The following is a 25,963-nucleotide window of genomic DNA, read 5'->3' on the forward strand; positions in this document are numbered from 1 at the left end:
AATAACATGTTTCAGCTTCACATAACTTAAAAACTTGGATATCTAATCTCTGATTAACAGACAAGAAGATATTTTTTCCTGATATAATTTTGGTCTTTTTTGCTGCTTTTCACATCAAAATTTTGCAAAAGTAGTCATGTTATTGAAACTTTCTCTGGCTTATAAAAGGTACTAAAATGACCAAATATTTAAAAAAAAGCAGGATACAAAAAAAACCTGTGTCTTCTGTTTTTGATTTCTGATTTTCTGTGAACTTCTGTTTTTTTGTTTTCCTGTTTTCCTACTTTTCTTTTTTCCTTGGCCCTTGTATTTTTCAGAAATTTAATAGTTTATAGCTTAGTTAATAACTTAATTTTTATTATGATTTTTATTTGAGGTAACTAATTATGATTGATTGTCCGACCTTCTACTACTGTAATAACAACTCTTTGTTATTAAAGAGTATTTTCTACTTTTTAGTTCGATTAACAATAAAAGCGTGTTTTTTTAGTTTTTTTAAACTATTATTTATTTTGAATGAAAATTATTGTTTTCATTTCAGTCAGTAAATTTATGATTAGGTTTATTTGTATTATCATTAATTCCTTCCTTATCAGCTGTAAGTCCAGAGCTAGGATGGAGGCGGCTTTGACACAGAATTAATCAGAATACTCTCAGCACAGAGAGAGGTAACCGAGGAGTATACTGACACAATCAAAATGTTATCTAAAGTTTCAGTTTAGTTTTTATAATTCATATTCGTTTATTGTACTTTAATCAATAAAACTTTATGAATTAAAATATTTTGACCACGCTAATTCCTTATTTACTTGCCAAATGTTGTTGTAATTAATAAAAAGCCTTTGTAAAGCCTAAGTAACCTGCGTTTATGAGACTTGAAGAAGGTAAGAATGCAACTACCCGAAAGAAATGTTTGGTCTCCGTTGTGCAGAGCCGCGTGCCCAAGCATGTTCGAGAGAGTAAGTTGTAGACTCCAGAAATCAGTAAGAGTAACTCTGAGAGTGTAGGCATGTGCAGATCGCGCGCTAGCTCTATCTCTCTTACTCTCCTAAAGAGGATCTAAAAAAGAATTTATTAATCGTGGCAGTCCTAAGGATAATGGGAAACTTTAATCAAATTATTGCATTGTCATCGGTCCTTGATACGTGTGCAAAGTGTCAAGCTGATCAGACTTTTAGAAACCAGTGAAAATTAAGCTCAAAGATTCCGTTTCATACATACATACATACATAGATACAACCCGAGCTAATAAAAGGAAATTATTCGGTGCCTACAATAAAACCATCTTTGAAATATTTGTTCTTTTTGTTTATCGAAATGTTGCCTTAAAATGTTTAATTTTTAGTTTGGTTAATATTATAATACCATTGTTCTTTTTAATATTTTAAGTTCTCACTGGTCTAGTTTTATTTTTACAATTGTTTATACCATTGCCGAAAGAGTTGAAATGATATTTATTTATGGTTCTCAAAATCGCTGTTATCTTAGAACTGCCACAATATTTAATAAGAGGCATCCGGATAAATAGGTTGGGCATTATTACACCCAGAAGTTTGAAGAAACTAGCTCTGTAGCTAATATAAAGAAAAATCAGCCAAGAATACTGGATTTAAGGTTGTTCTTTTGTTATGGATCTTGGCATGTCGACTCGTCAAGCGGCACCTGCTACAGATTGTTGAATCCAGACAGACCGACCGAACTTTGTAAATTAATGACACAAAAAATAGTAAACGAACCACGTACTGTAAAAAATGCAGAGTGCATTTTTTATTTAAACGGTAAGCAAAATTGCCCTTACTGAAGTAATGAGAATCCTTATATTTTTAGAGAAGGACACATCCAATTTCTCCAAAAAATAAATGTCTGGGCCAAAATTCTAGGCGATTGTTCATTAATAATAAGTGAAGTTTTTAGGAATATTTGTGAAGAGTTCGTAAAGAGACTGTACTTTTGCTTGCAAAATAATGGAAGCCACTTTAAGCATTCAATAAAATAGTTAAGTTCAATGAGGAATTCAATTGTTTTAGAAATAGAATGACAAAACTCAATGTTGCAGAGTGTCTTACAGGTTCTTAACTATTAAATATTTCTAGAAATTTTCAAAATCTGTTATTATTATTATTAGAAATAAAAAACAGTGTAAAAGCCTTTAATAAAATATTAAAATTGGCATAGAAAAATGAATTATAATTATAATTATATTAAGTAAGGGCGCAAAATATAGAGAATTAGTAGACCTTTCAAACAAAGTATCACTCGACTACCCTTTCAATTTGAAAAATTTAAGAGGGTCTGGAGGCTAGGATCGTGCTAATACACCCTTAAAAAATTGATCACTTTGGTTCCGCCTTGTCACTATAGAAACAGTTTTAAGTATTTTTTTTATATCTTTTACCGTTTCAAAATTATGAGCTATTGCTACTTTTCAAATTGCCACTCTGTATATGTTTTAGTATGAATGTTCTAGGTACCCCCTAAGTTATGCCTAAAAATTATTATTATTGAATAAAACTCTCCATGTTATAATATACAGTTTCAAATTTGGACCTTGTTTAAAAAAATTGCCCCTAACTAAGAAATTGTGAGCCAACAAAAATCGCTTTAATGTGAAAGAAACGAATTTGAATTTCATGCAGTTTATACTCCCAAAAATTAAATCGTTTCCATACAAAGAATGCGCTGACCTTATCGAAACGAGGCTACCAATTCATCTTCCGCGAAGACCTCGAAATCTACCGAGCGATACACGCGGCTCAATAAATTTCACGTGATCGTGCACTGGTGCACTTGACTTTTTCAAGATCGATTTATATTTATTGGATATTTTTTTTAAGAGTGAAAGCGCAAGATCGTTTGCTTTGTCGGACAACCATCGAATCATTAATAAAGGGATTACCTAAAAATAAGATCGGTGAAGGCCTTTGATCTATTTAAAGTTCTGCAAGATCCGAACCTTTGGATACCTCCGCTGTAATATCCAAATCTTCCAAGTTATGTAAAGTTGAAACATGTGAGTTATATTTTATAAATGCCTGTAAACCAAGAAAAACGTACTGACCATTTAAAGAATTGTCCAATATTATATTCGGGATCTATCTGAATATACACGTCTGGTTAGCTCAAATTTTGAGTGCGCAAATCAACGCATTGACTTGCAAAAAAAGAGATATTAATGTATCATTTGACCGTAAGTAATATTTTATGCCTAGCTCATGTTCAAACAGTGAATTTTTTTACAAATATTTTCCCTGTCGCACCTATAAAATATAACTAACATGTTTAACATTTCAATCCTATAATTAGCTACGTATTCATTTATCAATTAATATGCGAACATAAACATTAAAGAAACCGTAGCAAAGAAGGCCGACTAAGCAAAAACTAATTTATTTCAATAAAAAAAACTTGCATCCCTACTTCCCGCATCTCAACGTTTCAGTTATAAACAATAAATTAACAAGATATATACAGTCATAAGGAATGTTTACTGTAAAATGAATAATAGCAACAATAAAAGAATGAACACGTCGCGGCTGCGAATGAATGAAAATTTATAGGCAGGCTCGGCATTATAAGAGCGGGATCGACCATATGCGCATCGGTGTTGATAAATGGGGTTAATTAGCCGATGCAAACAAGGTATGAGGTACGTTTACCTTTTATAGGTTGTGTGTTACCCCCGAGACTATTATCTGTTATATTAAATTTATTACTTGGGTGAATTGCCAGGTTATATTTTATCTCAGTTAAGTATGTTGAGAGAGCCGACTATCTAATTTAAAATAGATGATAATCTTCTTGCAACAAAACTTCAAACTTGAGTTTAGATAGATGCTGCCTTCTGGATCAATGAACGTCTTCTGCAGCAGTGTTCTGTAATCTATATAAAGGACAAAGTAAACTTATGTGCTAGGTATTTTGAAACTACATACAGGCAACCTGTCAGCAAGGCTCCTGACTCGTATAAATTTCATTACAGTCTAGATTTAAATCGCATCTCTTTTTCTTTATTGAACATATTTGATAAAATCTTACGCCTTCCTAACAAAACTTCTTTTGGCTTAATGGTATCCCGTCTGTTTTTCTTAAAAACTGCGTGTGCACTCTGAGTAAGCCTCTGCATCACCTTTTCAATCTTTGCTTGACATCAGGCAAATTTCCTGATTATTGGAAGGTAAGCTTTTTAACACGAATTCATAAAAATGGCCATAGAACTGATATTTCTAACTATAGAGGTGTGTGTATTCAGTCTGTATTTCCTAAGCTGTTTGACAGGTTGTTTTCTGTGCGATTTTTATGGCACTGTAGGCGACTGCTTTTTGTCAGGATAGATCTACGGTGGCTAACCTGTTGATTTACCAATATGATTTGATTGGTGCTTTTGAGAGGTCTGTTGTTTTTATAAAAGGAGTTGATTAGGCATCAGCGTTATGAATGGTTATTATGCTTTAATCACTTATTAAATATAAAGTATAGGCTTGAATAGAGTTTTTAGTAGATAAAGTCGCGCAGGTACCTTCTAAGTGTTTCTCACTTACAGTAATGAAATGAAAGTAAATAAATGTTAATCAAAATAGAAATATTTCAATTTTATTTACCCCAAATAACCAATAGGTTATGGGCCTAGTGCACGCCGCGAAAAATTAAATACCTCGCATTTGCCGTTTAAAAAAAAAAAAGACTTAGGACTTTTGTTTGCTTGGTATTTGCTGTTCTTTTTACTTACAGTGATAATGGAACATAAAAGTGTAAAAAGAAACATTAAACTATTTGATGGTTAAAAGTATAGTGTGTGGAAGTTTCGTATAAGAGCTATTTTAACAGAGCTTGACGTGATTAAAGTCATAGACAGTGAAATTCCTATTCCGCTGACCGATGAAAGGACTAGATCGGAGCGTATTGCCAAAAGTGTAATAATGGAATATTTGTCAGACTCCTTTCTAGGTTTTGCAAAAGAAGAAAATACTGCTAAGGAGATTTTGCAGAACTTGGACACTATTTATGAGCGCAAAAGTTTGGCTTCGCAGTTAGCGCTTAGGAAAAGGCTGCTAAGCTTAAAACTGCAAGGTGACAAGTCCCTTATTCAGCATTTCACCATATTTGATAAGCTTGTTGGTGAGTTATTGGCTGCAGAAGCCAACCTGGGAGAAACTGGCAAAATCTGACATCTGTTGCTAACTCTTCTAAGCTCCTACGATGGTGTAATAACAGCAATTGACATACTGTCCGAGGATAGCCTTAATTTGGCCTTTGTTAAAACTCGACTTCTTGACCATAAAGTCAAACTTTTTTCAGAACAAAGTCCTGATGAGTGATTGAAAACCTGATTTAAACGAAGAGAAGTTAAATGACTGAATGTTCTGTACTGTTCTGATGTTCCCTACAATTTGCTTTCTGTGTCAAAGATGCAAAATGCTGGTATGACGATACTGTTTAATGAAACAGGGGTGACAATATCAACAGGCGGTAAGACGGTAATAAAAGGTAAGCCGTTAAACAATTTAATTTCCATCGAATTAACCATTAATAATTGGTCAATAAATAACAATTTACATGCATTTGGAACAGCACAAACAAATTATCAAATTTGGCATCAACGGTTAGGGCATATTGGCAAAAATAAATTTATTGAGTTTATGAGAAAAATTATTTTCTTTTATTTGTGGATCAATTTACTCACTACTGTGTAACATATCTAATTAAAAATAAATCAGATACGTTTTTAAGTTTTAAGGATTATGTTGCAAAAAGTGAGGCTCATTTTAATTTAAAAATTGTTAATTTATATTGCGATAATGGAGGGAAAATATTTGTCTTCTGAGATTAAACAAGTTTGTATAGACAAGGGCATTAGTTATTACTTAACTGTTCCACGAACCCCACAAATAAATAGTGTGTCAGAGCGTATGGTACGAACCATAACAGAAAAAGCACGATAAACGGAGCAAATTTAGATAAAGTTTTTTGGGGTGAGGCAGTATTAACTGCTACTTATCTAATAAATATTTCACCTACTAGGGTTCTTAAGGGTAAACACCATATGAATTGTGGCATAATAAAAAGCCGCAAATAAAGTATTTAAAAGTTTTTGGTTCAACAGTTTATGTGTATATTAAAATTAATAAAAGAAAATTTGATGAAAAATGTTTTAAGAGTATATTACGAGTAGTTGGGTATGAACCAAATGGGTATAAGGTGTGAGAAGTGGAATCAGAAAAGTTTATTGTAGTCAGATGTTATTGTTGATGGCACCGATTGATTATTTAAAAACGAGGCCTTCGTGTAAAGAGGTGAGTTTGCAAAAACCTCTAATTAAAACTAATCTTTCTGGCTTGTCAAAATCAGTGATTCAATTTCATAACTCTGATAGTGTAAAACCAGATATAAATAAATCTGGAGGTGCTAAAGCAGATATAAATAAATCTGAAGCCCAAACTGATATTTCTGACCTCTGAAATCAGTAGTAAATACAAATGGTTGTTTATCTCAAGACAAAGAAAAACAAAATTTAAAGAGTGCCATCTTTATTTTTTATCTCAGTTAAGTATGTTCAGAGAGCCGACTATCTAATTTAAAATAGATGATAATCTTCTTGCAGCAAAACTTCAAACCTGAGTACTATAGATGCTGCCTTCTGGATCAATGAACGTCTTCTGCAGCAGTGTTCTGTAATCTATTTAAAGGACGGAGTAAACTTATTTGTAAACTTATTTGCTAACTATTTTGAAACTACATACAGGCAACCTGTCAGCAAGGCTCCTGACTATAAATTTCATTTTATTTTATTCAGTCTGTATTTCCTAAGCTGTTTGACAGGTTGTTTTCTGTGCGATTTTCATGGCACTGTAGGCGATTGCTTAGTGATCATCAGCATGGTTTTTGTCAGGTTAGATCTACGATGGCTAACCTGTTGACTTACCAATATGATTTGATTGGTGCTTTTGAGAGGTCGATAGTGTGGATATAAACTTCTCGAAGGCCTTTGATAGGGTTGGTCGTGAACATCTGTCTCGGAAGTTTGGGTCCTTGGTAGGACTTTGGTCGAATTTTATCACAGTTTTTTGACTGGTCGCACACAGTTGGTCAGGATAAGTAATTATATTTCTAATGGTATTGAAGTATCTTCAGACGTGCCTCAAAGTTCGCATATTGGACCGGTCTTTTTTAACTTGTTCATAAGAGATTTGAGTGATGTAATTGTTCATTCAAAGCATCTTGCTTTTGCTGATGATTTTAAACTGTACAAAGCCATTGAGTCATATCTTGATGCTGAGCTACTTCAATTGGATTTAAATAGTGTTGCTGAGTGGTGTAATAGCAATAGTCTGGAACTGAATGTAAAAAAGTGTGTATGTATTTCGTTTGGTCGTTCTAATAAAATTATTAATTATCAATACACAATCAACAATAACGAACTCAAGTCAGTTGATACACTTAAAGATTTAGGTGGTCTTTTCGATACCAAGCTAACTTTTTTGCCGCACATTTTGGATATTATTAACAGGAGTATGCGTAGTCTTGGTTTTATTACTAGAAATAGTGTACATCTTTCACCTTACTGTTTTAAATTACTTTATTACTCTTTGGTGCGTTCCTTGCTTGAGTATGCGTCTATACTTTGGTTCCAATATTATGATTCTCATATTGAACCTCTTGAGGCTGTACAAAGAAGATTTCTAAGATCCGTTGCTTATAGAGCTGAAGTTAATATTTTTCGTAATTATTACATCGACTATAATGCTATCAGTGTCCAATTTAATATCCCTAATCTTGACAGACGGTAGACGGCATTATTCTGATGATTTAACATTTATAAGATCTTAAATGGTTTATATCATTGTCCTACCGTCTTTGAAGCAATTCCTTTTAACACCTGTCAAAGAAGAATCAACTCTCCTATGTTTCGTTTACCCTTTTTTTTTCTCCACTGACTAGGATTTTGCGTTTCTTTAATGAATATGGTTTGAATCAATTTTCCAGCGGCTTACGGTCATTCAAATCAAAAATAAATATTCTTAGACTTTAACCTACGTTCCTTGGATAGTGTTAAGTTTTTCAGAGGTTTTATCTTGGTATATATTTTTTTTTAATTCTAGTATTATATTTATATTTTTATATCATCTAGTATTTTGTATCTATCTATATTATCTATTTTGTTTTTGTAAACTGGCTCTGCCGTATATTGAAATAAATAAAGAATTCCTAATATGTAACTGAATACTGCTATTGAAGTATGGCATCCATGGTGTAAATCTTAAATGGATTTTTTATGAGAGTAATCAGCACTAAGTCTGTATTTAGCTCAACAGTATTCCTCATTTACAACACTTACTTGCTCCATCTTTAGAGAGATAATGGAGAATTTACTGATAATTGCCACATCACAATGGTAGTGTAGACTTGGGAGGATGCTAATCAACCCAACCCCTCACCTATCATAGACTGATATTATGTCTTTTGGAGTTAAAATTAATGATTATGCATAAACAAACATTAAAAACGACTATTGTCCGCTAAAGCCGCAGAAATTGCTTTGATATTTGCCGACGTATAATCATGTGCCCTTGGTCCAACCTAATCCATAACGACCTATGATAAAATGCTTCTAGCGATATACACGTCTGGTCAACTTAAGTCTGGAGTGCGGAAATCAATGTATAGATTTGCAATAATTAGGTTACGTATGTTAAAAAGGGAGATAGTGTTCTGATAGGCCAAGGCGTGAGACATCTTGCATTTCTTCTCTCAGAGACAAGCGAAAGTCGGTGAAGTGCCTATGATTTTTGTTGCGTGGGTTTTTCAGCATTCAAAAATGAAACTGGCCAGTCGTATATAGTGAATATAAAGATTAAATTGATATAGGGTGTTACAATTTAAATTGTCAGTTTAAAGTAATGAACAAAAAAATATATTGATTTGCGATTGACGATCGTTATCAAATTATGCCTCTCGTCTGTATTCGGTCCAAATACGCCTGGAAATGTGATTTTTCTTCCAGGCGATCCAGAAAGTTATTGCAAAGTGAAAAAATTGATATTTGATCCTTAAATGAACATGAATGTCCATCTAAGATCCAGAAATCGTGGACGATTGCTATAAAACGGTAAATAACGTCTGTAGTTAGTCTCAATATGTCAGGAAAATTACTTTGCTAGGCGATCCAGAATGTAACTGTAAAGTGAAATGCGGTAGAAGCTGAAAAACTTGACTTTTGACCCTTAAAACGCCATAAATGTCCATCTAAGATCCATAAAATCGCTATAAATTCGCTATAAAATTGTTCATCTTGAATTAAGTTTATGACATTTTTTATTTTCGGTTACCAAAAATTTTCTTTTTTTTCTTAAAATACAAGCATTTAATTCTTAGAACATTGAAAGGCCTTTCAATGTTCTAAGATTTAATTAGTGTGTCACTATACTGAAGAGCATTTCCTTTCATTGTGGTGTTAGTTGGTTGTAGCACCTAAATTTTATGATTAGTGCCCGTTTTAAGTCAATAGGTGCCTTATAGTATCACTTGGTGCCTCATTTATATCACTAAGGAGATCGTCTTGTGTATAATCTGTCTCATTTAAAAAGTTTAGTAAATTCTACTGCAAATTTTCACATAACCTAAAAATGTCAGGCACATGTTACAAGTGTTCCCAAAGCTGTATCTTCCAGGAGCCTAAGGTTAGTGGAGATGTATTTAGGTTTGACTTGTATTTAGGTTAACCTCGTGACTTCTGCAAAAGGATCATATATTGTAACTGCTCGAGGAAAAGTTCTACTGAAATCCCGACTCTTATATTATCAACCCGAATCCTGCCTTAAATGACCGAAAGACAAATAAGATCGAGTAACCTCATGATGTTTAACCTTCCAGCAAGGAGTGAATAGGATGACCTGATTAAAGCTAGGAATAAAACTTGTCATCACTCACTTCGTGTTACTATCTTGTGATGATGTCCTCTTGAACCTTTAGGAATAAAAGAAAATTGGATCGAAGCCAAGCAGTATACCTTGAATGTGATCTAACCTCAGAGCAAAGATTTAAAGTCAATAACCTAAAGACTGACTTATAAAGAAGACAATGTGATGGTGAAAAGAATTTATTATTGAAATACATAAATGGCATCCCTAAAGTAGTTTCAAAAAAACTAACAGCTTTTCTGAACAAAAGTATACTTGCTCTTTGAAAATGTTCCATATTCTATTTATGACACCTTGACTTTTAGTTATCTAATAAGTTCTTAGATGGTGAGTTACAGATGGTTGATTACGATCTATACCACAAGGACAGATCATCTGAGACTAGTGTTTTCTTAAGAGCAGGGAGCGTTGATAGCAGAACATAAGTCTCTTACTAGCGGAGCATTACCTGCTAGTAACAACATTCAACATTTGTTCATTTAAGTTGATTTCCAAGGTAACCAGTTTATTTTAGCAATAATAGCCTACTTTCTTCACCAAACAAAGTTTGATAAGTATATTGTGTTTTGACCTCGAATCATTTGGGAAAACTTCCTAACAACAAGGTCTCTGCTCTGGAAGATTTTAATTTTCACCATGATCAGTGATCCAGAGAAGAATTTTCTTCGTTAGCCCTTCCATCTCCATTGTCATCCCCTTATGAGATGAAGGCCATTCAGGTGATTTCACTTATGTATTCCTCTATCATAATTTGTATCAGTTGATCTTGGTTAGAAATATAAATGATAAGATACTGGACTTGATTTTTTAGAGTTTGGAGAAAGAAAGATCTTCCTTGCAGGCGATTATTTATTGCCTGTGCATCCACACCATCCTCTACTTACTTTTGCTCTTTAATTTAAAGCTCGATTGTTAAACAATGTTGGATTAACTGGTAGTGGGTTTCATGGTAATTGCCATACTATGGATGTTGAAACGGTAATGCATTTTCTTTCTCAGTTTCATTGGGATTCTTTGCTCATCTCCAAGTCTCTTAATGATATGTTAAATATATTTTATGACATCTTATATTTGCTAGTTGAGTTTTTTGTACTTTTGAAGAAGTACGCCACAAGAAAATTTCCCATTTGGTTCCATTTTCATCCCATTTGGTTCTCAAGAGCTTAAAAATGCTTTTATTTGAAAAAATAACCCTCATAAGAAATATCTTTCTTTATAGTTCCTATATGCATAATAATCAGTTTTCTGTATTAAGATCAAGTTGTAAAGCTCTAAAGAAATATTGATATCAAAACTACATAACCTCTACTGAGTCATCTTTAAACAATGTTAAAAACTTTTGGAAATTTGTTAATGATAGAAGAAAGAGTTCCAATATTTCATCTGTAGTTCACTACAATGATTTAAGGGGTTATTCTGGTAGCAAAGTATTTTGCCCAAATCTTTACTGATAAAGTGTGTCCTACACCGGTTGACATGGATTTTTTTGTTGATGTGAACTTGTCCTACTTTATAATATCTATATCATTAATTAGAAGTGGTATTTTGTATTGGTCAATTGTTAAAGAAAACTATTTGTTTCAAGCTAACGTTTTGAATTTATTTAATTCATCTTCAGGGCTCAAAGTCGTACTTCTCTCTCTAGTCAAATTGAAAAAGTAGGTACATATCACAGAGATAAAAACGTAGATATCATAGTTAACGTTAAAATTACAATTAAAATATAGTAACATATATAACGTGGAACAAACCGGTAGACTAGAGAAATTTACTACTAGCCGTAAAAACGACAGAAGAGATATATCTTTTCTTCAAGAGCAGTCAGAATGTGGAGAATATTAATTACCGCAACATTAAAAGATTACTTAAAATCACTTCACCCCAAACTCGTCGCACACATCGAGATCTGGAAACTTTTTATCACTTGGTTCATTCGTACTCTTTCAGCCCAACACTGAGCAAAAAATAGTCTGCATGTCTCTTCTCGTAATACCAGGTTGAACTACTCTTTTTATGTTCCACACCATCGTACCAATTATGGACACAACTCAATCCTTTCTAGTTGATTATGCTAACCATTTTGATTATTTCTCTGATCAAAAAGTCTTCAAAAGGCAGCTTAAGGACTGTGAATGAATTCATTTGTATATACCAATAATTTATTTGTATACGTTTATATTATTGTGCTATATTATAATCCTATTATTTAACTGTTTTGTATTTAACTGGTATTTATATTGCGCCTTTCACCCGTTGATAAATTAAATTAAAATAAAAAAAATAAAAATTATGCCTCTTGTCTCTATTTGACCTAAATACGTCATAAAAGTAAAATTTTCAGGAGAGCCAAAGACTTTTTGCAAAATGAAATCTGGTGGAAAGTAAAAAGACAAACTTTTGACTATTAAATCAGCATCAAATCAAGAAACCATTGAAAATTGCTATAAAAACATGTTTCTTATCTGTATTCGGTTCAAAATCGGCAGAAATACTATATGTATAGTAAGTATGAAGTATAATTTTAAAGTTTTTTTAGAAATATGTCTTCTTAAAATTAATTACATATTTTTTGAAAGAGCACTTACCTGACTTAATCCAACCCTGTAGCTGGAAGGTTCCAAGTCGATAGCCAGCAGCATATCTTCCACCGCTTTCCTCTCGTCAAGTACCGGACTGGTTGCCTTATTTTCGCCGGCCAATATTCCAAATTTACGTCTAAATTCGGCCAAGGGCATAAAGGTGGGGTATCCTTGCTTATAAAGTCGCACGGCGTCTAGTATTTGAGCACCTCTTATCTAAAAGAAAAAAAAAGTAGAAATAAAGTACCCATTTTTTGCTTAATAATTGAAAAATAGTAAACGTGGTTGTGGATAGTATTTAGGAGTGTGTGAAACCAACTATTAACTATTGCTGACCCCTAACTGCGAGAGCAGCTGATGTGTTTATGCTAAATGTATTTTGTATGGTTCAGCCCAAAATCACCTTTTAATGAAATTAAACATGTGGTTCTTCACAGACTACTATTAAATCAAATATTCTTCAAGAAATGAAATCGACATTTATCATTCATCTAAGATACTTAAAAAGTGTCTGGAGTCTCTCGGAAAAAAAGTTCTATAATTCCTATAAAACAATCTGGTTTTCGTTCCATTTATAGCTGTATTTTGTGATGAAGCCGATGAGATTTTTAGATCTTTGAATGATGTTGATGTTGCTCATGTTGGATTAGAGCAAAGCTTTCGATACGCTTAATCATCTTGTCGCCAAACGATCTCGTTGTCAATTCTTGGTTTTGTAGAATTTTCTAATAAATAGAGTGGATCTCATGAAAAGCGTTGTCACTGATAGGAAACAGAGGGTCTGTTTGGATGGTAAATATTCAGAGGATGGTAGTCTGTCAAGCAGTGTAATATAAGGAAGTATTTTAAGGTCCCCTTTTTTATTCCATTTATATATGTCAACTTTTAAAAAAACAAAACATCATATTAACGGTGACGAAACCCAGTTAATTTTTTCCTTTGATCTCTCTAATCCTGAGTATGCCAACAATTGTTGAAATGAAAACTTAAAAGGTAAGGCCAATCATTAAGGCATTCTTTCCAATTACATACGAAGAAGACTATCGCTATATTATTCACTATTTACACTTTAAGACAAAACCTAAATTAAAACCTTCTTAATCCCATTCACTCGCACATCAATAATAAATTAATTTCATTTTCTTATTATTTAGATTACACTGTATTTTGGCATTAAATTTAAGAAAATTAATGTTCTCCCTACCTAAGTGCCGAGTTGTTACTCACGGTGTGTGTATACAATATAGGACATCGAAATCTGTCGGACACCCGCAATGGCACGACATCGCGAAGAAATTTTTAAGTGCAGCTTTTCCTATGACATCGCGACATTTGTAAATAAACATGTAAGGGGAAATGCCTGTGTATAAGCCTGATGATGAGATCATCGACTTGATTTTGGTTCTTTGCAAGCTCAGCAAAGCTTGAGGCCAAGGGAACACGGGAATGGGTCGCGCGTTCTGGCACCGTTGCATCAGTCTGCGCGGGCACCGTATAACTGTAGCGTCAAGTTATTTTGTATAAGTTTAATAATAAATTATTGTCCTTTGTTTCAAGATTTATTGTTTTATTTAGGGTTAAAGTAACCCTCGTGTTTACAAACATATACCGAACCTCTCGCGATCTATAAATGTTTTTTGAATTAATACAAGGAAAAGACTTATAACTGCTTAATATTGTAATTAAGTTTAATTTAGTAAGGATAATTCAATACTTTTAGATAATTTTTTTTAGTTAAGTTTAAGTTTCGCCATATACTTAAGTAGAACAGAATTTGCACTTTGTGCAAGAGTCTAATACATTGGCTTTCGTTTACTATAATAGTTAACTCCACATAAATTTGTATGTAGATTATTCATTTTTGTCTGCTAAATAATAAACTTTATTATTAAGGTGGTTATTATTTTTTTTTTAATTATTATTAATTTATTATTATATTAATATATTTGATGAATTCAGAATTTTCATAGATGGCACCACAATTGAATTGTTGATCTGGATGTCCTTTTAACACTAAATGTAGCCAAAACCAATATTGTATCTTTTAAATGGCAACTTTCTCATTTTATTCTTAAGCCTGAACGCCTGAAAGTGCAAAATGGTCACAAGTTTATGAGAATCTTTATAGATGGAATTCTAAATCTTCTGATGTTCTTGTTTTTCATGTTAGAAAAATAATATTTGTATGTATTAAAAATTGAAGACACTGTAACATTCCATCAATATTATTACTGCAGTAATAGGGCAGTCAATATAGCTTAAAAAAGGCCCGATTTAAACAAAAATTATTAACTTTTTTATATTTTCTGGATTGCTTATGAATAACTCAAATTAAGAGTTGCGGCTGAGATTCATGCCGTTTTTTAAGAAAATTGTAGAGCATAAATTTCTTTACATTTTATCTCATGCCTCACGTCATCGCTGTACGACCAATTGCGTCGAAACTGGAAGGCGCCAGGAATGGTACCAAACAAATTTTTTTTCGTTTTTTTCATATTAAATCATTTTTCTGTGCGACTGATTACTGTTGCAACGATTTAAGAGTTACAGAGCGTAAAAAAAAACATGCTGAACCAATATTTAATGATATTTTAAAGATAAACCTTTTACAGCTCGTTAAACTCTTAAATTTGCCAGTGGGAGTGTTTACTTTGGATGTAATCAATTATTTATGCTGACTCGTCCCTTTTTCTGAACCAAATGTACCTAATTTAGAGCATGTAACCAAAAAATGGTGGCGCTGGAATTCAAAAGTACGAAAGAGGCGGCTATTAGTGGGCATAACTAGTAATGTGTGCAACCTTTTTTAATTGGCAAATGTAGTATAATATAAAAATCAGAAATAAAATTGATGTTAATTCAGCTTATACGGAGCTTTAACCTCTAATTGGTGTATTTACCATAGCACTTTTTATGTAGAATCAATGCCATACTTTTATCAAGAATCAGTGATTCAGTATTTGAATCTGATCTTGCTATACATGATAAAATTAACCTGTCTCGACTTTCTTTGTAAATAAAACAAATAATAATTTTTAACGAGAAAAAACATACATGTACTAACGTCAAAATCATAATGGTCAGAGATAAGCTGATCATCTGGTCATAAAAGTCAAGAAGCTATAGAATGAAATTTATATACAATTTCAAAAAAAAATTAAAGGTGGAAAAATCGAAAAAACCTACAAATGTTCTACAATTGTTTCTCTACGACGCGACGTATGATTTTTGAGAAAAATCGAATTCAAAAATTTTTTGAGTCTTTCAAAAAACGGCATGGATCACAGCCCCAACTCTCCGCTTTTAGGCTTTTCACACGACCTTTAAGCAATACTCCAAAAAAATGTGAAAAAGTTAATAAATATAGTAATAGTTAATAATACAAATAAAAATTTAATATAACTTCTTAATATCAACGTAATAGCATTAATTTTAATTACTACAAAAAAAATGTTAACGCTTTATTTTGGGTAAACGTAATTATCATTTTTGTGTTTTTATTTATATAAAATAAGTAATTTGTATCTGTTTTTTTAAATGCTAAAATTTCTTTTTAAGAATGTTTAAAACATAATGAACTCTATAATAATTTAAACATAATTAAAAAACTGTAATATCCTTACCCAAACTTAAGTAAAAAGTAGATATAGGCTTACTTAGTACATAAGAAATTAAAACTTTTTACATTCACTGATCTTAATAGTATACTGGATAATTATAAACAAATCTTTAGAGTTACTTATACCTGTGATAGTTTGTTACAAATAAATTATTTTGATAATCATCTATATGATGTAAACACAAGAAGTGTTTACAAAAATTTTGATCAGTTTCTTGTCTTTTTGGAATCGATAGATAAATCTTTTGATATTATTGTTATGTCTGCAACTCACAACATATACTCTGAGAGTGATTTTAACATACCTAGGTATGCAGTGTTTTTCAGTGAGAGCATTTTAAACCGATGTGATGGATGTCTTGTTTATGTTAAAAATTAATATTTTACTGAATCTCGGGTAATAGTTGATGATAGTCTAAAGATTCTTAAGGTCTCACTGAAAAAGAACTGCAAAAATGTAAATGTTTTAGCTACATATAGAACGTTTTCTCTATCACCGGAAAATTATCTTGAGAGTTTGCCCAGAATACTTCAATCTCTAAAGTTAGATCAAAACAGCATAAATGTATGGGTTGGGGATTCATGTCCATCAATTGATCGACTGACTTATTAGCTACTGAGTCTGATATAACAAATAACTATCTTACAGTACTTCAGGGAAATGGTTTTGGAAGTATAATATATAACATAACAAGAAAATCTGAGCATACAGGCACATGTCTAGACCATTGTTTTATTAAATGTCAAAGCGATTTATTTGAAAATATTAATTCTGTTATTTTGGAGAACGATCTTACAGATCACTATCCTATTCTTATTAATATACCACTGAACAATAAAAAGAAAGACTTTCCACACAAAAATTATATTATCAACACTATTAATTATGAAAATCTTTCCGGGCAGTTAAAAAATGAGAACTGGGATGATATTATGAGGGAGACAGACATTGACATAGCTATGAATATCTTTATAGATAAACTAAAAGTTATGATTTCTAAGTCCACCCTTACTAAAAGAATTAAAAGTAAAAATAGGAGATTGAAAGCTTGAATTACTAGTGGTCTCTTAATATCAATTAGAAATAGAAATAAATTGAAAAAAGAATGCACACATAATCAAAATAATATTATGCTAGTCAATCGATAAAAAACCTACAGAAATATGTTAAGTAAATTAATAAAAAATGCTAAATATCTTTTTTATAAAATATTAGCACAGCAAAATGCTCATGACTCCGGAAAGTTGTGGAAGGTGATCAAGGAAGCCACAAATGATCAGGGTAATAGATCGGTAATTAATTCTATAAAAAATGATTTAAATGTAGAAATAACCAATAAAAAGAAAATTGCAAACGAATTTAATTCTTACTTTTGTAGTTTGAAAGACTGGCTGAACAAATGCAACATAATGATTATGAGATGAACTGGAGGGAGGAGAGAGGGACGTATTCATTCTTTCTGAGCCCTACATCAAATGAGGATATAATAGAGGCAATATTAAGTTTAAATAAAGGGGTGAAGGGTGGTGAGGACAATATTTCCTGTGATATATTTAAATTAAACTAGAACTCACTAATTAAACCACTGAAACATCTAGTTAACCTCATCTTTAATACAGGTGTCATTATAATTCCTCCTAATCATTATAATTCCATTACATAAGCAGGGCGATAAAAAATCGGTATCAAATTATACACCAATAGCATTGACTAGCAGTTTAAGCAAAATAGTTGAAAAATGTCTCAAGGCAAAAATATTGAAATTTATAGAAAAATACAACCTTTTTCATGAAAACCAATTTGCCTTTAGAGAGTGCCTAAGTATAGAGAACGCATTAGTAAGAGCTACAGAAAGAATTTTGAGATGTTTAGATCGAGGAAAAAAGGTAGTGGGTATCTTACTAGATTTAAAGAAGGCCTTCGATACTGTGTCACACCAAATTCTTCTGAAGCGTCTAGAACAAATTGGGATTCGAGGTACGACTAACAAATTAATAGAATCCTATTTAAAAGAGAGAAAACAAAATACAACTATTCTAGATCAAGAAAGTGACAGCCTTCGAATGGAGTTTGGTGTGCCACAAGGAACAGTTCTCTCACCCCTTTTGTTTATTATATATATTAACGGAATTATGAAGCTGTTAGACAATAATGCTATATTCTGCTTTGCTGATGACACAGCAATTATTTTAAGTGGAAATAGTTGGAATGAGGTAAAGATGAGAGCCGAATCAGCTCTATAGAAAATTAAAATGTGGCTAGACAATAGTCTTCTTTCATTGAACATAGAAAAAACTATATTCTACTTACTACTAATTTATGACCTTCTTCCTCTCTATTCGTTCCTTGCCTGACTTTCAAGAGCTGAAAATGCATGATTCTTTGTGTAGTAATGGATTTAACTGTAATTGTGAACAATCAATTTCTAGAAAACCTTTGTTGAAGCATCTTGGTGTAATCCTTGATGAAAACATTACTTGGAAGGAGCATATAAATTATGTTACAAATAAAATCAGAAAATTGATCTACAAATTCTATGAACTCAGATATATCTTAACATTCAAAACCTTAAAAACTGTTTACTATGCTCTTGCTGAATCTATTTTGAACTATGGCTTAGTATTATGGGGGAATGCTGGCTCATCAATACTCTCTAAGCTGCAAGTTACATAAAACTGGATTCTAAAGATAATACTCCACAAAAAGAGAACATTTCCAACAGATCTAGTATTTAAAGTGTAAATAAAATGTGCTAAATATAAATCAACTATATGTTAAATCAGTAATTAGATTTATGCTAAAAACCAAATATTTCAGAGATGATATAACGCATGGTCTAAACACTAATCTAAATTTATCACAAGGTAATGTACAACTAGAAAATCCAAAATACACTAGATGTAGAAATCACATTTATTGTGTTGGTCCAAAAATATTTAATAATCTTCCAAGAAATATAAAGATGCAAAAGTATTCTAAAGCTAAGTCTATAAAAAACATGTTTAGGTTAGATAACAATAAAGCGATATTTGACGTCTGATCCTGATCTTACCTGTGATCTTAGAAGTGGCACATTTATCAAACTATCGTCAGCATTTCCTGTAGATGAACGGAAATTAATAAGAGAACCGTTACTCTCACAAAGACCGGCGTTATGTTGAGGTAGAATACACTGCACAAATCTGGATTTGGTTCTTCTCAGAGTCTCGATTACTGCGTCAATCGTAAACTTGGTCTGAAAAATAAATCAAGCTTAGGATTTGCACCCTTGGTAGCTAAAGAAAATATTTTACCTGTAAGCAAATACTCTTCTTCTTAATGGCAGCAGGACCACCAGTAAAGGTTCTTCTGATGCTAGAGGCTCTCCTTAAAGTTTGAGAACCATCAAGGCCGATCGCAGATGCGCTGAAATTTGACGCACCTAGTCCTCTTATAGCTACAAAAAGTTTGCTAATGTCCTCTCTGAAAAAGAAAAATATATATACAAACAATATACATGTTGTTACTAAATGTAAATTTATTGGGAATATAATACAAGATCATTATCATTAATCAATTAAGCTGCGTCTCCACTCAATAATGTTGGCGACTACATGTTAGACTTGATTTCTGTCTCTTGCCATGCTGACCAGCTTTTCGAACGTCTTTAGGCCGTGCTGCTGCCTGACATCTCTGGCCCATGACAACGTTTTCTCTAAATTATTACATGAACGCCGTACTAGCCATCTAAATTCTATACCTAATATCTTTCTCCGAGTACCAGTCGGTGTGCAGCCAGCTTCACATATTTTTGTACTGTATTTGTCTTTCCATATTTCATATTGTGATGATGTATATGATTTGCGTATGTATCTCTTACATATACCTGATTTTTCCTGATATCTTGCGTTGTAAGGATGACATGATGATTTTTCGTCTTGTTAAGAGTCGTCATGACTGCATGCAGGTTTAGGCTGATCTTGATAGGATATCTGAATGGTGTGAAATTAACAGACTCCCACTTAATTTTCAAAAATGTAAGAAGATGTCAATTTCCGTGCTCAAAGAAGAGATTGACGTCAGTTATGTAATAAATGATACCACACTCCCAAATTGTGACTCTGTTCGTGACCTAGGGGTCTGTGTTGATAAAAAGATTACCTTTAATACTCATATAAATACCATCATAAGATCTTCTTTAAAGATTCTAGGCTTCATTATAAGATCAACAGAACTATGTTCTAATACTTCAAGCAGGACAATTTTATTTAACTCTCTAGTAAAATCACGCCTACTGTATGCCTCTCTAGTATGGTTTCTTAATTATGCAGTGCATATTCACAAACTGGAATCAGTTCACCGAAAGATGAATTTTTTTACCGCAAAATGTAGTCCTTCCAACTATCCAGCCTATGCAGCTTTGGCACGACCAAACCACTGCACTTACTGCCAGATAGAAACTGGATAAAATACTGTAACGATCTTAACAGCCGCGAATAAACCTGCGATTCTCCGGCAATCGGAAATCATCTCGTCACTAGACCCGTACGAAATCCGACGAAGTGGGATCTCGTACATCAGGACAGATGTACAAAGTTGGCGAATGTTTCGTAACAGTGCTCTTCCATTAGGTATGCTAATTGCCATGAATATTAATACAATCGTTTGCCTCACGTTTACGACACTCATTCATTCTAACACTTAAATTTCTATTGACGGAGCCTTCCTTAGGATTGGTTGCACTTAAATAGGGATAGCTCCGCTTGTTTACGTGTCTATGGAAATGAGCTTCACCCAAAAATAAGACATTGGTAAACGTTTTTAAGCGCTGAATTATATAGGTTTACGAAATCTAGCCTCTAAATTTCATTCTGGGGTTTTAATTCTTGCACTAATTAAATTTTATAGGGGTGCGACTTTAGGGTTTTGTGCAAAATAGGGTGTAGTGATGATCTAAACATGTTTCGACTACTTGCACGCTTTCGAATGGAGAGGTTAGGATCATCACGAACAAACTGATATATCCGTTCTACGTATCTGGTGTTTTAAAATTCGCCTACGCAAAACGCGCAGTTCGCTCCCGTAGCAACTAAATTTCTAAAAGCCAGGCTATTGATTGACATATCTCCCGCGCCTCTCTGGTGCGCTCCGTGTAATTAATCAGTTAACCGTCAAAGCTGGTATGGAACTGCTGTATTGAAACTGGAAAATGCGGGAAATTCGCAACAATGTAATAAAACTTGTGTGAGTATTCTGGGATTCAGCGGTGTACCAAAAAAAGATAACTTTCTGGAAGGCGAAACAGTCCCACTCGCAGATAAATAATAACTTGGATTAAGAGAGAACACCACAGAAAGAGAGCCTTAAAGAAAGACTTTCAAATGGGTTCTATTTACATGGACTTGTTCAACGCTTTTGACAGGGTGAACTACGGATTGACTTGGGCAAAACTAAGAGCTATAGAGTTTAGGTACGGTACTCTTGAGCGACTTAAAAGTTACTTAAATGTCCGTCTGAATCGGAAGAGTTTACGGTAAACTTAGGTAATGCCACAAAGTTCTCATATAGCTCCATTAGTAGAAACTTATCACGACCAGTTAGCTTAAAGAACTTTTTCCTTCAATCTTAATCAATACTTACTTGCAGCTCTCTTGTAATAGCGTCACTGCGGCTCTCGAAACCGGATTTTCTCGGCTTTGTTTTAACCATCCCTTGGCACAGTAAAGTACAGGGTTAGTTCCTTGCAGATGTTGCAAAATAAACTGGTTGTTTCCGGGCGCTTTTCTGAGCAACAACTGATGGTCCCTATCGCCGTAATGGTTAAACAATCGATCTAAGAATGAATCGTCGCTACCTAAAATAACCTCAATGTGAGTCTGACACTAAAGGACCAAGAATATATTTAAAAGAAATTTAGGACGTGGTTTACCTCCAGGATAAATAGATTCCTCGTCAAGTAGCCATAACATCCCTCTTCTGTCAGCCTCATGTAGATCAGTTTGCGAAGTTCTAATCACGGTATTTTGGGCCGTTTTATCCAACAAATTGACGAGGGGTAACGGGTTAATTAAATTTTCATTTTCGTTTTCGTCGTAAGTAAACTCAATATTTTCTTGAATATATCTGAAACGGCATTGATTAATCAAGAATAATTTATTTACGGGTATTTTATATCTATAGTTACCTGTCTTTAGGTGCCACAAGGTTGGTGTGATGGAACAGCAGCTGCAATCTCTCCTGGAAATAATTGTGACACAAATCGTCGAATGTTGCTCCGGTCTGTCGACCACACGTGGCTGGATTTTGAAAGCCGGGAGCATCGACTAGCAGGATGGAGGTAGTGGTGTGGGTGTTGGCAGTGATAGCTCTGAAAAAAAATTGGGGTTTAGAGCCCTGTCAAAGAAAATAAAAAATTTTACTCGTATGTAGGAGTGCCCTCCCCTACGAGTATGCCTATTCTCAGCCTCGACAGTCACGCCTATTCTTTAATAATAAAAATGCTTATTGGTTAGAACATTACTCATATATCCTATAAACATTAAAAACTAAATTAAACAAGGAGAACCATCCGCAGACCATTGCCTAAAGAAACCCAGATGGTGGCTGTTCCTTGAAATCAACCTTGCTAAAGGTGATGATAGCCAATAAGTAAAACCGTTGGAAAAATATGAGAAGCCCAGGCACCACCAGTTGGGTATAAAATGGAAAGACAGACGCCAGCCAAGAACCTCTGCCTTTAATCCTCTTAAACAACAAGTTTAGAGGGATCCTTGATGGTGGTCGCTTCCTTAGATAGAAGCCAAGGTGGCAACACCAGTTAAGAACCTCTCCTTCCTGACTGATGTACAAAGTTGCTGGTCCTAAGGTCATAGACCTGTTCGACACTTAAACATAGCTGCTTCCTTCGATTGAACGTTGGTAAAGTGATGACTAACAAGTAAATCCATTGGATATGCTATGAGGACCGTGGCGACAGTTAGTTAGGATACTTAAAGTTGGGATACTTAGAGTTTGGAAAAAAGCGGGCGTTTCTGGTGGCACCCAGTGTTCTGCGCACAAATACCAACAGATAATAGAACAATAACGGCGACACGAGCAGGAGCAACTTGTCTCTTACTTTTACCAGGTCCCTACGAGTGTAAACACAATCAAACCCTTTAATAGATTGAACCACTGGAGCACCCCTAAAAGATATCGGACGGACGTGTTGCATATGTTTTGAGCCAACGTTGTGGTAGTTCCCATTTATTCAATTATATTTGTGTTCAACTGTTGAATTCACAACAGTATTACATAATTTCAGTAACATATACAGGCTGTTTTAGAACTACGGGATCAAACCTCTAGGGGTTGTTCAGTGCAACAGTATAATCCATTTGAGTATAGAAACCCATGTCCGGAAATGTGTCACTACGCCACCACGGCCCTAAGACGCGTTTAAATTTAGAAAAAATATTAATTACCTAAATAGGATCTGATGCATTTATTTTTACCTTTTGTATATGATACCATCACAACAATTGTTCAAAATATCTTCCTCCAACCTCAATATGATTCCGGCGGACTACACTAAAAATTTGATCCTCGTTTTGAATGATTTCAAATGCTGCTGTTATTCGTCCATATAAGTCTAGCTCTCATTCTACTGCAGTTTCGTAGACTAAAGACGTTACATGTCCCCACAAGAAAAAATCGAGCGACGTTAAATCGGGTGACCTAGGAGGCCAAGAAACTGCTCCACCTCTGGTAATCCAACGGTGCCCAAACCGCTGAGCCAAATACTCGCGTACTTGTACAGCAAAGTGAGTCGGCGCTCCATCATGCTGAAACCACATTTGCTGTCTAACGTTTAGTAGAACATTTTCAAGGAGTTCTGGGAGAACTTCCTCCAAGAAATGCAGATAAATAGGTCCTGTTAACCGTTCCGGTAGAAGGTATGGCCCAATTAAATAAGCATCAACAATGCCTGCCCATAAGTTGACAGACCAACGATTCTGATGTTTTCTTGGAAATATTGCATAAGGATTTTCTTCGTCCCAAACATGGCTATTCCTACTATTAAAAATATCGTCTCTTATGAAAGAGGCTTCATCGGTCCACAAAACATATCGTAAAAAATTTGGTTGTGCGATGATGTGATCCAGAAGCCATCGAACAAAATTGAACTCTAGGATGATAATCGGCTGCAGTCATACCTTGAACTTTCTGGAAGTGGTAAGAATGGAGTTGTTGCTCGTGTAGCACCCGCCAGACAGAAGCGTTACTCGTATTCATATTCTTAGCGACGTCACGTGTGCTATTTGATGGTTCATCAGCAACTCGCTGAAGCACCTCTTTTTCAAATTCGACCGTTCTTACGGTTCGAGCAACACCAGTATCATGCATCTTGGTCTTAAAGATGCCTGCCTCAGCGAGCCGCCGATGAACCGCAATAAACTTTTTGTATCCAGGATGCTGTCGTTCGGGATAACGTTCATGATACAAGCGCGATGCTGCTCGTGCATTGCAGTTTGTTGCTCCGTATGCCAAATGCATATCCGCCAATTCTTGATTGGTAAGTTTTCCATTGAGAATTGACATTGATAAGCATTGATTTTAAACAATTGTTGTTATGGTATCATGTACAAAAGGTAAAAATAAATGCAGCAGATCCTATTTAGGTAATTAATGTTTTTTATAAATTTTAACGCGTCTTAGGGCCGTAGTGGCTTAGTGACGCATTTCCGGACATGGGTTCCTATACTCAAATGGATTCTTCTGTTGCACTGAACAACCCCCAGAAGTTTGATCCCATAGTTCTGAAACACCCTGTAGAATCAAATAAAATTACAGCTAATAATAATTAATAAGGTCTAAGTAATATTTAATTGTTCATTAAAACTTAACCCAAGATATTGTTATAAAATTTAAAAAGCTCAATATTATGATATTGGTTTGCTAGTCTGATGCTCTAGTGGGGAAAATATTAAGATCATACGGTGGATTAAGTAGTAAAAACTATCAGTTGCTCTTGTTCTCGGTAAAGCATGAATATTGATTTTTTCCAGCTGTTCTATGTAGGAAATTGTAGAAAGTGATAAGATCCCTCATCTTATAGCGGGATAAAAAGTTTTTGAGCAGGTCCTTAATTCAGCATCATACTTTCTTATGAAACATCTTATAGGCACTATACAGCATGGCTTCATGAAGGTCCACTACTTCTAATCTTATTACGATCGCGGAATTTATATTAGAATCATATTAAAATGATAATTCTCAAGTTGATGTAGTCAATATAGATTTCTCGAAAGCTTTCAAATGTCTTGACCATTTTATTCTTACATCAAATTTTTCTGACCAATTTGGTTTTTTGTCTCGTTTGACTGCTCTTATCTTACTAAATATCCTTAACATGTTGAATGTTTTGGACACAGCTCAAATGAAAGAATAGCTCTTTCAGGCGTACTCATTTATCAATATCATTTCTAAGGACCTGGAACTAAATAACTTATTTTACTATAATGACAAAGAATTATACTGTAGAATTGATACTATTGAGGACTGCATTAAACTCCAAGAAGCCATTAACTTAGTTAATGAATGGTGCAAGAATAACAAGAAACCTCTAAATGCGTTTAAATGCAGTGAGGTTTCCTACTCTAAAAAAGAACTGTGCTACTTACCAGTACAAAATTGATAATGTGACACTACCAAGATAAATTCACTTCAAAGACTTAGAAGTCATTTTAATAATCGTTTGCTTGAAAGATTTGAGGTAAAATCTTTACAGGAAAGAAGGGATTCGACAGAACTACAATTCTTTTATAAATTAATTAATGGCTTAATTGACTTGCCAAAGATCTTAAAACTTCTAAATTTACACACTGACAGT

At 33.8% G+C, this 25,963-nt stretch overlaps 1 protein-coding gene across 5 annotated transcripts in view; it reads right to left on the bottom strand.

Moving 5' to 3' along the window:
• The window catches only part of LOC126738415 (unconventional myosin-XVIIIa), a 563,322-nt gene that overhangs the window by 221,001 nt on the left and 316,358 nt on the right, over positions 1 to 25,963 (bottom strand). For all 5 annotated transcript variants that reach the window (XM_050443741.1, XM_050443745.1, XM_050443744.1 and 2 more), the window contains 6 exons: positions 22,277 to 22,459; positions 22,022 to 22,215; positions 21,733 to 21,946; positions 19,407 to 19,575; positions 19,166 to 19,348; positions 12,500 to 12,709 (listed from right to left, as the gene is read on the bottom strand). In XM_050443741.1, the coding sequence (XP_050299698.1) occupies positions 12,500 to 12,709; positions 19,166 to 19,348; positions 19,407 to 19,575; positions 21,733 to 21,946; positions 22,022 to 22,215; positions 22,277 to 22,459 (1,153 nt within the window). The remainder of the gene's footprint in view (positions 1 to 12,499; positions 12,710 to 19,165; positions 19,349 to 19,406; positions 19,576 to 21,732; positions 21,947 to 22,021; positions 22,216 to 22,276; positions 22,460 to 25,963) is intronic.

Source organism: Anthonomus grandis, chromosome 7 (assembly GCF_022605725.1).
Source record: "Anthonomus grandis grandis chromosome 7, icAntGran1.3, whole genome shotgun sequence".
Taxonomy (NCBI): Eukaryota; Metazoa; Arthropoda; class Insecta; order Coleoptera; family Curculionidae; genus Anthonomus; species Anthonomus grandis.